This window comes from Nomascus leucogenys, chromosome 22a (genome assembly GCF_006542625.1).
Source record: "Nomascus leucogenys isolate Asia chromosome 22a, Asia_NLE_v1, whole genome shotgun sequence".
In the NCBI taxonomy this organism is placed as follows: Eukaryota; Metazoa; Chordata; class Mammalia; order Primates; family Hylobatidae; genus Nomascus; species Nomascus leucogenys.
This window is the reverse complement of record NC_044402.1, coordinates 96536537-96551104: the sequence shown is the minus strand read 5'-3', so window position 1 is coordinate 96551104 and position 14568 is coordinate 96536537. Positions and strand designations below refer to the sequence as shown.

The 14568-nt window shown below is 40.8% G+C and overlaps 1 protein-coding gene across 2 annotated transcripts in view; it reads left to right on the top strand.

Annotated features, from left to right (window-relative positions):
• Window positions 1-14568, top strand: part of HECW2 (HECT, C2 and WW domain containing E3 ubiquitin protein ligase 2) — a 402132-nt gene that overhangs the window by 352047 nt on the left and 35517 nt on the right. For both annotated transcript variants that reach the window (XM_030804281.1, XM_030804280.1), the window contains exons 20-21: window positions 7260-7380; window positions 8900-9013. In XM_030804281.1, the coding sequence (XP_030660141.1) occupies window positions 7260-7380; window positions 8900-9013 (235 nt within the window). The remainder of the gene's footprint in view (window positions 1-7259; window positions 7381-8899; window positions 9014-14568) is intronic.

Genomic DNA, 14568 nt, shown 5'->3' with positions numbered 1-14568 from the left:
CACATTGAGGATATTTCATGGTTTGGGGGGGATCATTGTGCCTATGAATCATAATGCAGAGCTCTTGTTACTTGACTAGAGCTGGACTCCCTGGAAACTAGCACCAGTAGAAAGTCACCTTCAACAGAAGTAAAACACTCAGAAAGCACAGAAGAGCATTGTGGGTCTTTACTACAGGTTGTCTTGAGGGGATGGGTTGTGAGAGGGAATTATTTCTCCCACCACACTGTGTACCCTTAATGATCTTCGTTTTCTTTCTCCCACCACAAAGTCTTAGCATTTTACCAGCTGTTTATGTCATCTTCTTCTCTTTTCACAAACAGTTCCTCTTCTCTGCTCATTCTCTCTCCTTTTCTTCCTTCCTCCCTCTCTATTCCTGTCTCTCTCTCTCTCTCTCTCTCTCTCTGCATGTGTGTATGTGTGTGTGTGTCTGTCTCTCTCCCATCTGTCCCTCTCCCTTTCCCCACCTTTCCTACAGTCCCTGAAGTAGCTTTAGAGTTGTTTTTAGAAAAGGTGTTTGATCCCTTCCCTTGACTCAGCCCTACAAAGATGATCTAGGAACCAAATTGCACAAATGAGGGATGCTCCCTGGGTGGGTAGGGATGGGGAAGTTGTGATCCCAGAGACCAAAAGAAAGTCCCAGACACTATCTGTCTCATAGTATAGAGACTTAACTTTTTGTTGTTGTTAGTCTCCCTTGTCCTCACCCATAGAGCTGTCAGAGGGTGCCTGCTATTGCCAGACCCTTCACATTTCCCTTTAATAAATAACTTCCCTGCCAAGATCTCTGTCAAGGTTTGAGAAGTCAGAGCATTAAGTTATTTTCAATAAATGGTATGTATATGAGCATCAGCAAGCTCCAAGAAATGACTTGAGGGCCTTTTACTACTCAGAGAATAAAGCAAAAATGCCAGGTTTTCAGTGCTTGTGCTTTGTGCCAGGGATTTGAACGTGTTTTTTCTTAAGTTCCAGTGTTGAGCTATGTTCCAGAAGATGGAGTCTTCCAGAAATTATTGTAGTGCTTGATGTTTTGTTTTCATTCACTCACAGGGCATTTGTTTTAAATGTCATAGGGATTTTTTGAAAGTGAACCAGGAAAGAGGTGAGCATCTGAGCTGTCCCAGGACAGAGAGGCATGGAGCCATGCTGGATCAGGCTAAGATCCAGCCCCTGTCCAATATGGAGAACCAGTGCTAGTCATCAGAACAATCCAAGTTCTGGGTCACACACCCAGAATCAAAAAAGACTGAGACTGCCCGGGAGTTGGATGCCAAGCTATTTCTAGTGTCTTCTGAAATATTTTGTCAGATAGAATTCTTTAGTTTGTATATGATTATGCAATTTTGTAACAGTATATGAAAATAGGGTAACACAATATAGAAGTTCTTTAGACCTGCCCAGCAATGACAAAGCAAAAACTCCCTAGTATCTGTTACTGAAATTTTTTCCTGCACAGTATTAGCAAAATGCTGACTATCCATGAAGTCAGCCCTTCATTTGATCACTTTCTAGATATAACATTGATCTTTTGTACCTGATTTTCTTTAAGACTGTAAAGACCATAAAATTCCTCTGTCTATAAAGTATTATAACCTAGAACTTCACTTATAGTTGTAGTTCTCATACAATTTTATTAGCTCAATCTTCCAAGAACATTTTGTATTTCCAAAGTGGAAGTAACATCATTCCTGCTCGGGAATTTCTTGGCAATTATACCTCACTTGTATTGAGAATTTGACAAAGGCCAACAGCATAATTTACTGTAATTTTATTTATTTATTTATTTATTTATTTATTTATTTATTTATTTATTTTGAGACTACGGAGCCTCACTCTGTTGCCAGGCTGGAGTGCAGTGGTGCAATGTCGGCTCACTGCAACCTCCACCTCCCGGGTTCAAGTGATTCTCCTGCCTCAGCCCCCCAAGTAGCTGGGACTACAAGCACACCCAGCTAATTTTTGTATTTTTAGTAGAGACGGGGTTTCACCATGTTGGCCAGGATGGTCTCGATCTCCTGACCTCATGATCCACCCACCTCGGCCTCCCAAAGTGATGGGATTACAGGCATGAGCCACTGTACCCGGCCAATTTACTATAATTTTAAAATGAAATAATGTGTAAATGACTTCTTTCATAATGGAACTATGAGCAAAAGAATTTTTGCATTTAACAATTGCTGTCTCAGAGTTTTTATAATTAAATCCCTTTACCTAGAGTATAAACAGAATCAGAGCTAATTTTTATTGTGTCTGTATTGATATTGATGGAATGCATTATGGGATTTCCCACATCCTTTTAAGCATCTCAAATTATATAGGAGTAGTTAGTGTCTGTGCTGTTTTTTAAAGTAATCAGCTCTTAAAAAAACATGTTTCTTGGCCAGGCACAGTGGCTCATGCCTGTAATCCCAGCACTTTGGGAGGCTGAGAGGGGTGGATCATGAGGTCAGGAGATCGAGCTCATCCTGGCTAACAGGGTGAAACCCCGTCTCTACTAAAAAAAATACAAAAAAATTAGCTGGGTGTGGTGGCAGGCGCCTATAGTCCCAGCTACTCTGGAGGCTGAGGCAGGAGAATGGCGTGAAGCTGGGAGGCGGAGCTTGCAGTGCCCGAGATCGTACCACTGCACTCCAGCCTGGGTGACAGAGTGAGACTCCGTCTAAAAAAAAACAAAAAACAAAAAAACAAAACCAGTTTTTAATGTGTCTTAAAAGATTTTCATTTAGTTCTTTGTTCTTCATTTTTCTCTCTCTTATCAATGATTTTGCTCTTGAAAGTTGATTCATTACAGCTGCGTTCTGCCCTGTCTGGGTTTTCTAGTCTGTAGTTTCTCAGACTGGAGCACTGACACTTTGATTGTGCCACCCCTGAGTGGACTTGAACTGCATGGTCCTATCCCTCATTCATCTAGGAGAGCAGCCTTGTGTTCATGGAGATAATGTTCCTTCATGTTGCAAATGATGCCTTTCGGTACACAGGAAACATTTGCCCTGTGTTAGTCCCTGGATGCTGCCCATGTGTTTCACTGGTGATGTTTGACCTTCCTATAAGGGAATAGTGGTTCTCAGCCATAGCTACACATTGGAATCATCTGGACAGCTGTACTTAACACTCATGCCTGGGTCCCACCCCACCCCAACATTCTGGGTCTTTACACTTTTTTTTTTTTTTTTTTTTTTTTTTGAGACGGTGTCTTTCTCTTTCCCCCAGGCTGGAGTGCAGTGGCGCGATCTCGGCTCACTGCAAGCTCCGCCTCCCGGGTTCACGCCATTCTCCTGCCTCAGCCTCCCGAGTAGCTGGGACTACAGGCGCCCGCCACCACGCCCGGCTAATTTTTTGTATTTTTAGTAGAGACGGGGGTTTCACCGTGTTAGCCAGGATGGTCTCGATCTCCTGACCTCGTGATCCGCCGGCCTCCGCCTCCCAAAGTGCTGGGATTTCAGGTTTGAGCCACCGCGCCCGGCCTCTTTACACATTTTGTTGTAATGCATCTTGGGTGTGACCTGAACGTTGGAATTTTTAAAAGCTTCCTAAGTGATTCTAATGTGCAGTCAAGATTGAGAACCCCTGCCTAGGAGTCTCTTCTGCTTCCCAGATCTTTAAAGTCAAGTTTATTTGCTTGCTTTATGACATAACTCAGCTCTTTGCCTAACTATACAAACAGATCTCCAGACAGATTATTGGTCAATAGCCAGTTTTGTACAAATTCATTAGTAAAATCTCAATTCATTTCCCAGTCTTTAGTATTCACCTCTATATAGATAACAACAGCTAACACTTATGTGGGATCTCTTATGCAATAGTCACTGCATAAAGTGCCATAAACACACTAACTCAGCTCATCCACACGTGTGACCCTGAGCTCTCACCCCGATTCCAGCCCTGTATTTTTCAGTCTCTAGGGCATTTGGTTAGCTGTCATATCCAAGTCAATATGTATAAAGTTTCACATGCCCTTGTCCACCTGCATCACTTCCCACACTCTTCATAGCATCAGGTAGATAGACTTGGCTCAAATCCCAAATCTACTGTCACTGGAATATGACTTGGACAGGAAACTGAACCTTCATTTTCCTTAGTTGCAAAGTGGTGTGTGATGGTCCTAGTAATACCCACTTCGTAGACTTGTGAGGATTTCTCAAGATCCCCTGTGTAATGTGCATCATCTGTAGTGTATAGCAGGCGCTTAACAAGTAAGACCTGTTGTTATTGTTTAAATACACTTTATATTATCATCATTCTTCCCATTCTTCTTCTTTGCTTATCTATTCTTTTCCCAGTGCATATTTCACATTGTAGATGTTTCTCTAAGTCACTCACTCCAGTCTAGTCCTTATCCCCTCAGGCTTCAATTACTGCAACAACTCCTAACTGGGGCTCTTTCCTCTTGCCCACCCTTAATTTACTCAACACACTCTGAAAATAATTTCTTAAATAAAACACCACTTGTATGTTATTCTTCTGCTCAAGAACCTATAAAGGCACTGTACACTGCATCATGCCCAAACTCCTCTGCTAGGTTTTAAAAATTCTTGTCATAATTTGGTTCCAACCCTTTTGATCAATTTCATTTCCCGTTTACTCCCAGCACTCCTCCTCCACTATAGGCTAGCTTGGTTCTCTCGGCATCTTCTGAACACACATGCAGTGCTCATGCCAGCTCTTGCTGCTCTGTTCCAGTATAGGATATAAATTCTCCTTCTTTTGCAAGGTGTGGTTCCAATTAAGCTTCCTCCCTAAAGCCTTTTCCACTTTGATCTCTACTTATACTCATTTCTTTTTTATAACATTACTATTACTTTTGTATAACACTGATCTTAACAAATGCTTGCGGGGGTTGGGGGGCAGGCAGCCGTGTCATTGAGTGGCCCCCACAGAGTGGTGAGCGCATGCCTCGTCTAACAGAGTAGCTGCAGCTGCCCGCTGGATCCCCAAGGAAATGCAAGCCAGTCATTGCAAGATTTCCCAAATAATTCTCAAGAGAAAAATCTGGAATTTTTTAATTTGAAATTTAATTTGTAAATGTTGGCAATTAATTTAAAATATTCAAAAAAGATTATGGGGCAAGCAACTGGGATCTATAGGACTAGGTATAGCCCCAGGGGTATAGCTTTGTTCCCTCTGCTTTCTAGTCTGTATACCACCTAGTTCAGGACTTAATTATTCTCTAATTGTTTGATGTTTTATTTCTGTTTCCCCACCCCACTCCAGCAACCCCACCTTACTCATTTTGGACATCCATTGGTGAACCTAACATAGTATTCCCAATGAATAACAAGTATTTAGTTCACCCATTTGTTAAAGAAATTTTTAATGAACTTACATGGTATGTAATGAACAAGACTTCCCAGCTTTTGTTTTCTGGTTTCTTTCATTGGTTGGGAAATATTTAGTGGAAATATCCAGTGTTTTTGTCATGGCTCTGTGTCTGATTTCCATATTCATCATCAGTTTTCTATCCCAGCCTGCTACTTGTGTCACCCAGTGACACAAAACCAGATTTTTCTATGGAAAGAGGAACAATTGGCTGGGCATGGTGGCTCACGCCTGTAATCCCAGCACTTTGGAAGGCCGAGGTGGACGGATCACCTGAGGTCAGGAGTTCGAGACCAGCCTGACCAACATGGAAAAACCACATCCCTACTAAAAATACAAAATTAGCTGGGCATGGAGGTGCAAGACTGTAGTCCCAGCTACTCGGGTGGCTGAGGCAGGAGAATCGCTTGAACTCAGGAGACAGAGGTTGGGTTAGCCAAGATCACACCATTGCACTCCAGTCTGGGCAACGAGCAAAACTCCGTGTCAAAAAGAAGGGAAGAGAAGCAATGTTACTTTTACATGTTATTAGTAATAATTACCATTGAATAACGTATAAAATATCCTTATATAATCTAGATATTCTCAGTACTTGGCACATATTAAGAATGCAATAAATGGTCTGGCGCAGTGGCTCATGCCGTAATCCCAGCACTTTGGGAGGCCAAGGCAGGTGGATTACCTGAGGTCAGGAGTTCAAGACCAGCCTGACCAACATGGAGAAACCATGACCCTACTAAAAATACAAAATTAGTCGAGTGTGGTGGCGCATGCCTGCAATCCCAGCTACTCAGTAGGCTGAGGCAGGAGAATCACTTGAACCTGGGAGGTGGAGGTTGCCGCGAGCTGAGATTGTGCCATTGCACTCCAGCCTGGGCAACAAGAGTGAAACTCCATCTCAAAAAAAAAAAAAGAATCCAATAAATATTAATATTATTTATTCTTTGTGCAACCCAGAGACAGGTGCCTTTTGCAATTATGTGTTATATTAAGATTTTACCCTGCAATATGAAATTTATGTAATTATGTGTCTAAAATCATTCTTGGTGATAGTGCATATCTAAAAGAAGTTTTGTAGGCCAGGCGCGGTGACTCACGACATTTCAATTGTCTTTATGGATAGTAATCGAAGATCCTACTAGAAGGCTTTAATCAGATTATGGCTACTCAGAAAGATACCTGATCCAGCACTTTGGGAGGCTGAGGTGGGTGGATCACCTGAGGTCAGGAGTTCCAGGCCAGCCTGGCCAACATGGCAAAACCCTGTCTCTACTAAAAATACAAAAATTAGCCGGGCATGGTAGCAGGCACCTGTAATCTCAGCTATTTGGGAGGCTGAAACAGGAGAATCACTTGAACCCGGGAGGCAGAGGGTGGGTGCAGTGAGCCAAGATCGCGCCACTGCACTCCAGCCTGCTGGGGGACAGAGTTAAGACTCCATCTCAAAAAAAAAAAAAAAAAAAAAGTTTCATGAGGAGTTTTTTGGTGAGGAATTTAGAGTGAATGATTAAAACCTCACTCTTGGTACCACTTACTTATATACCATGTACTTTCCATTGCAACTTCCTGTCTAATTGCCATGATATCATTTCAGCAGCAAGCAAAGGCATTTCATCCTAACAGTTACTACTAGACATGAGTAACTCTGTTTGACTCATATTAGTTTGGACTGAAAAGGGGAACATACTTGAGAAACACATGGACACCATTGTAACTATTCAAACAGAATTTTTATTCTCACCCAAAATGCCACAAAGAAGACATCACTTAAGACCCTGGTTGAGGTTTGTTATATCCTTCAACTTGCAGAAAGCAAAAATGCAGAAGTTAAGACAGTTTCCTCATTTGACTTGTTGATTGTGATAGCTTTTGTCCATGGTGATGTGATGAACATAAGGACGATGCACAAATCCAGATTGTCCTCTCTTTGTGGTTTGCTGCAGGTACCCAACGTGCCAATGCCCGGGCTCCAGCCCCTTACAAGCGGGATTTCGAAGCCAAACTGAGGAACTTTTACAGGAAGTTAGAGACTAAAGGATATGGGCAAGGCCCAGGGAAGTTAAAGTAAGTCAAAGTGACACAAACCACATAATGTATAGATGGTGAAAGGAGGGGGCACAGTTGGGCCTCTAGGAAATTGATTGTGATTTGGGATGAGTAGCCTTCATTTTAGTCGGCATAATTATTTTGGCATTTGCAAATTATAGGATCATCTAAAACATAGTCCTGGAATGAAACGTGATTAAGCTTGACATTTTAAAACAAGTACTGAAGACACTGCCACTTTTCATGTAAAAATAAAGGCAAAATAAAAGGCTGATTTATTTTTTTCCTCTGAAAAGTACCTCTTTGTTGGTGCATAGTATATTCATTAGCTATAAAGCTATCCCAGTGTCCTCCACTGCAAGTTTCTGTCTCCTGAACTGACCTGAGTGTAGGAATAGTACTCAGCTCTGTTCAGTTCTGTGAAACAAACTTCACAGCAGAACATGTCATGAATGTTGTTTCTGCCTTTCTTCATCCACCTCCTCCTTTCAAATGGGGAAACTGAAACATCATCATGTTGTTTGCCCTAGAATTGTTTCCATTCCCTACTTACCCTTCTTTCTCTCATCCCTGCCTTCACCCCTGTCCCACATCCCCACTAGAGATCAGTCTGCCACTGAGAGAGGACAGATGAGGGACGGTCTCCACTGGAGCACCCCTGTGACCCTGGGTGCCTGAAAGAGGGTCCAGAGACCAGACCAACAGCAGCCCCACGGCTCACTGCCCCACCCACAGGAAGGCTTGCTTGATTAAATTCCACCTTCATTGCCCTAAAAAATCATCAGCCTGCCCAAACACCATACTTATCTGAGCTTTACTTTTCTCACACTTAACTTACAAAGGTCTAGGATGATCCAGCTGTCAAGCATTCAGCCTCCCTATCATCTCTCTGCCCATTACCATTTACATTAAGAGCAAATTGATATCTATGGAAGGATGACTTTAATTGTCACCATCACAAGTAGATTAACCTGCCACACACATCATTCATTTGTATCTGTCCCTTAGGAACTGTCAAAATTCACTTAATTTAACAATTAACAATTGGAAACTCCTCTGCTTTGGAGGACATTGAGAATTTTTTTTTCTTCTTGGTTCTCACAGTCATCTTGCTGGGCACTTAATAATTGAATTCCTTGTCCAAGTGCATTGAGGCTTAAAACATTGCCTCATAGAGTTGTTCTTGCTTTACTAAACAAAACGTGTGTGTGTGTGTGTGTGTGTGGGGGGGGGTATTGTTTTATGATCTTTTTTTCCTGGGATAAACTGATTTGACCATTTAGATAGGATTCTCCAGTTGTTTTCACTGGTCATAGGTAGGGTACTGTATTTACCAATGATTCTCTCATATAACTTTTGCTAATGCTATTAAGAATTAAAGACAAATGTGTACTTTATTGCAGACAGTAATGATATTAAGTAACATTCTTCTTACCTAGTTAATTGTGGCAAATGGAAATGTTCTAGGAAGATAAGTAAATTATCTTTAATAGTATAGTAATAATTCGTATTTTCCAAATTGTCTCTTTATGGATAGGTTAATTATCCGAAGAGATCACTTACTAGAAGATGCTTTTAATCAGATTATGGGCTACTCCAGAAAAGACCTGCAGAGAAATAAGCTGTATGTCACCTTCGTCGGGGAGGAAGGGTGAGTAGAACAGAGAAGTGGCCTGTGGAACATAGGCTGTGGCCACAAGGCGGATGTTTCTCCACGTCGCTGTGGTTGCCTGAAACAGGAAATCCTTCTGGCAGGAAGTGCTGTTCTCATACACTTAAACCTTTGGGCTTTTTTTCTTTTAAAGGTCTCCTCTGGCTTTTAAATCACTTGACATAGAAATTCTTTAGTAAAAACTTGTAGCTTTAGATCATTTTTGAGAACAGAAGCCTAGTTTAGTTTCTTCTCTCCAGACCTCTCTTTCTCTTAAAGGGAAAAAGTAAGGCTTTACAAGGAAAAAAAACAAGGAATTGGATTTATGCAATTCCTTTGTGATCTGTGATCTTATTTTCTGCCCTGCAGGGCTAGGGAGAACGTGCTTCCTCTATTAAATAAGTTCAGTTTCAGAAACATGAATTAGAATCTTGCTGTTCTACCCAGAAGCCTCCACAGAAGTAACTCTTAGGCCTTCGCCCTTATTTCTCTGCCTCCAGTTTTTCTCTTCCCTTGGGAGGGCAGCACACCTACCAACATTACTACCTAACATAAACAAACAAGTCCTGCCTTCCATGACTCTTCCATGAGTGTGCTCATCAAGATAAGGGTTAGGAAATGAAGCAGGGAAGACTCCTACACAGTGTCTGTTGTGCCCAAATAGACATAACTGTTATTACACATCACATTAGAAGAGGCCAGCTGTCATCCCTCCCAGACCCCTTCTTCTTCCTCATTTCAGGACTGGGTTCAAGTCTCAACATCTTCTTCGTAACTCAGCAGCTGCTAGAGGGAATTTTTTTAATACCATACAATTGTCTGGTTGTGTTCTCTGTGGCTCTTGTTGATTTGGATCATTTTAAGGCTATCCCTCTCAGTCATGCCTGGGAATAAAGTATATTAGATTATGGAATCATATTAGTGATATTGAACAAATTCAGCCATTCAGTACACAGTGGATGAAATAGTGTCTCCAAACTATAAAATAATTTGCCTCACTCCAGCATGGGCAACAGAGCGAGACTCCGTCTCAAAAAATAAATAAATAAATAAAATAATTTGCCTGTGCTGATGGAACTGGGGAATAGCAAAATCAGGATTCAAACTCAGGCCCTTTGTCTTTCATCTGGTACTCTTGGACTAGCTCTGGGACCTAAGCAAACTCCTGCACTCTAGCCCATCTGAATTTTTTTCCTATCTCTGGACATTTTGCCCATTCTAGCTAGTGACTAATAACTTCCGCTCTTGTCACATGCACTACTGTGTAGTCTCCCATCTATTCCTACATTAAGGTAAAGTAGTATGTGCAAACACACTATGACATGACAAAATTTGTACAGAAGTTTGCCTGAGACCTGAGCCTTTCATTGCTGATGTGCGTAAGTGGACTTCTCACTTGTGTTAGTTGGCTTAAAGATGAAGGTGCACAGCTGAAAATGAAGGCAAATGTTGTTAGCCTGATCACCGGTATGCATGAGATTCCAAGTATTTCCTTACATAATCAGTCTGGTTTGGATGAGAATACTTTTCCTCCCCCAGAACTCCAGCTGCCTCCCTTCATTGTAGGACCAGAGTTTGTTGAGATCTCAAAGATCTAGGGAAGAGTCTTTGGAAGCACTGATATTCAAGTTTGAATAGAACAGATGTTTATCATGATGGGTTTTCCTAAAGCAGTCTCCTCATGGTTGGATTAATGACATCAGTTCCTAGGAGGAGGTCCAAGGTGAGTGGGGCTTGATGCCTTTATTTGTTTACATTACATTGATGTCCAAATGCTTCCTGCCTCCATCACCTGTCTCCTTCCTGTGACATCAGAGGGAAAACAAGGGAGAGGATGTTCTAAGCTGTGAGCTCAGTTAGGACGGACAATCTCTTAATCTGTTCACTCTGCATATGGTTTATTGAAGCTGGATTTCTGGACTCATGACTTTGTTAGGTCAGTATCATAAATTATTAGATATAGACTTTAATTTGCTATTGAGGTACTGAGGATACATATGCTGTTTTTGAGAGATAAAAACCGTAATTTTGCTGGAAAAATAGAAAGCTAAAAAAAAACAAAAAGAGAAAGAAAGAAACCTGAGCTACATAAAAGTAAGGAGCTTTTAGCCTTTGCCGCCTTCTCAAACACATCGACTCTATCACATGAAAATGAACAACCCTAAGTTTTTTTCTGGATTATAATACATACCCAAAGGGAAAAGCTACCCAAATTTTCCATTGAACTATAAAAATGGAGCTGGAGGTTTTCTGTTTTTTTGTTTTGTTTTGTTTTTTGAGACAGAGTCTGACTCTGTTGCCCAGGCTGGAGTGCAGTGGCACGATCTTGGCTCACTGCAGCCTCCGCCTCCTGGGTTCAAGTGATTCTCCTGCTTCAGCCTCCTGAGTAGCTGGAACTACAGCCACACGCCACCATACCCAGCTAATTTGTTCTGTATAGAGGTTTTCTGTTACTTTCTCTTTACCAATTTTAATCCCCTCAAAATGTATCATTTTGTACGTTCTTCATGTCTGGGTCTAGTAATGAGCATTTAAAAACACATGTATCTGGCACCCAGATCTTGGTTTCTAATACCATTTTTTGATAAAAAGAATCAAGGTTTTTAGAGAAATGGCTGATTCTAACACTAAGCAGGAAATACACAAGATGGAGCCCGAAGTATCTTTTGGTGTCTGCCAGAGATTAAAGAGATCCTCAAAAATCTCAGTCATGGGGTATGTTGAAAAAACCCAGGAGCCAACTGAAAGAGTTCCCAATGGACAAAGCTGAGATAATTTGAGCAACAAAATAAATACAAGGCTATTGGATTATAAACCAAAGTATAAAATAAATAACCATACTGATATAAGTACATGGTTGAATACGTAAATAAATGGAGAAGAATAGAAAAGTAGAAAAATATCTTTTGCAAAATATGGAACCAGCCCAGTATTGGTTTATTAATTATAGCAAATTGGTTTATTAATTATAACAAATCAATCAATGAGTGGATAATGCCAATGTGGTATATATATACACCATGGAATACTACTCAACCATAAAAAGGAACGAAATAATGACATTCACAGCAACCTGGATGGAATTGGAGACCATTATTCTAAGTGAAGTAACTCAAGAATGGAAAATCAAATATCTTACATTCTCACTCATATGTAGGAGCTAAGCTATGAAGACACAAAAGCATAAGAATGATACATTGAACTTTTGGGACTTGGGGGAAAGAGTTGGGGATGGCAAGGGATAAAAGACTACACATTGGATACAGTGTAAACTGCTCAGGTGATGGTGCACCAAAATCTCAGAAATCACCACTAAAGAACTTATTCATATAACCAAACACCACCTGTTCCCCAAAAATCTATTGAAATAAAAAAAAATAACAATTTAAAAAAAAAAGAATCACTGCTCTCAAGGTAGATATCAATTTGTTTAAGGCAAACAGTAGAAAATATGCCCTTCAGAAACTGCTGTAGGTCTGGGGTAGGTACATGATGTAATTTGGCCCAATTAGACTGAAACTCTGTTATGTTGTAGTTGGTGAAAGGTTTCACTAAAAAAGAAAAAGTCTATTTTGCAGAATATTTCCATACAATCAGCATAACTCTCTACTCCTTAGGTATGGAATGTGCATAGTAACTTTATTCCAAATAGTATGGTATGGAAAGAGGGGGAACAAAGTAACTTCACAGTAGAGAAACCTGACAAACACTATGGCAGTCAGGTGATCAAGGTCAACATCAATAGCCACAAGTCATGCTGATAGTATGTACCCTCGATATGATGCGATGAGGATGGCACTTTACCTCTATGGTCTTCCTCCCAAACACATAATGCTAGTCCAACCATGAGAAAAATGTTAGACAAAATCCCAACTGAGAGACATTGTACAAGATACCAGTACTCTTTAATACTCCTAAGGTCGCCAAAGACCAGAGGAGCCTGAGAAACTGTCACAGCCAAGAGGGAGACATGACAATTAAATGTAATGTGGTTTCCTGTATGGGATCATGGAACAGATAAGGGACATTAGGTAAAAACTGAGGAAATGTAGATAAAGTACGGATTTTACCTAATAATAGTGTATCAATATTGGTTTATTAATTATAACAAATGTACTATACTAATGTAAGATGTTAATCTGTGTGTGAGGTATACAAGAACTCTCTGTTTTATCTTTGCAATCTTTCTGTAAGTCAAAACCTGTTCTAAAACAAAACATTTATTAAAAGAAAATATACAGTCAGGATTCGGGGAGATTTAGGAAATATTTCTCTGAACAACTTATTTCCTTGTTATCTGATAAATGACAGCCCCCAGGGTAAATTTTGGTATGTATATACCTCTGTCTGCACTTGAGGTCATTAGAGTAATAAGTGTATATATGGGGTTAATTCTGTGGGAAGTCCAAATTAGTAGTGGCATTGGTATATATAAAGTATTATTTTGTGTTGTTTATGTCAACTGTGTTGTCTCTGAGGGAATAATACTTTGCAATTCATATTGATATCATTTCAGTGATTGTATTTTACCTGTCACCATCAAGGTCTTTATTTACAGTAGATTAGCTAAAGCATAAAGAAAAGGGAGTTTATTTTAAAGAATAATGCATCAGCCAGGCACAGTGGCTCATGCCTGTAATCCCAGCACTTTGGGAGGCCAAAGCGAGCGGATCACGAGGTCAGAAGATCGAGACCATCCTGGCTAACACGGTGAAACCCCGTCTCTACTAAAAATACAAAGAAAATTCGCTGGGCATGGTGGCGGGCGCCTGTAGTCCCAGCTACTGGAGAAGCTGAGGCAGGAGAATGGCGTGAACCCGGGAGGCAGAGCTTGTAGTGAGCCGGGATTGCGCCACTGCACTCCAGCCTGGGCGACAGAGCGAGACTCCATCTCAAAAAAAAAAAAAAAAAAAAAGAATAGTGCATCTACCTGTGCTCCAAAAAAGGTGTGAATGAGCAGAGAGATTTCAGCTCCACTTTCGTTATTTGCATACATCTGAAACATGATATATAAATTGTTCCTAAAATAGAATAGTTGAGTCAAGAGAAATGATGGGAAAATTTATAGTCAAAAATTTACAGGATGGCTGCAAATTCCAGGCAAGGTAGAATTAGCCCCAGAATACTAGAGATGTGTGTATTCAATTTAAAAATACAAAAATAAGGCCAGGCGCAGTGGCTCACACCTGTAATCCCAGCACTTTGGGAGGCTGAGGCAGGCAGATCACGAGGTCAGGAGATTGAGACCATCCTGGCTAACATATGGTGAAACCCCGTCTCTACTAAAAATACAAAAAAATTAGCCGGGCATGGTGGTGGGCACCTGTAGTCCCAGCTTCTCGGGAGGCTGAGGCAGGAGAATCGCTTGAACCCGGGAGGCGGAGCTTGCAGTGAGCCGAGATGACACCACTGCACTCCAGCCTGGGCAACAGAGCGAGACTCCATCTCAAAAAAAAAAAAAAAATGCAAAAATAATCCTAGAGTCTATAAATACAAATACATTAGTTGATTAGTTCATCATCAACTAAGATCACATTTCATATTATGCTTTGGCT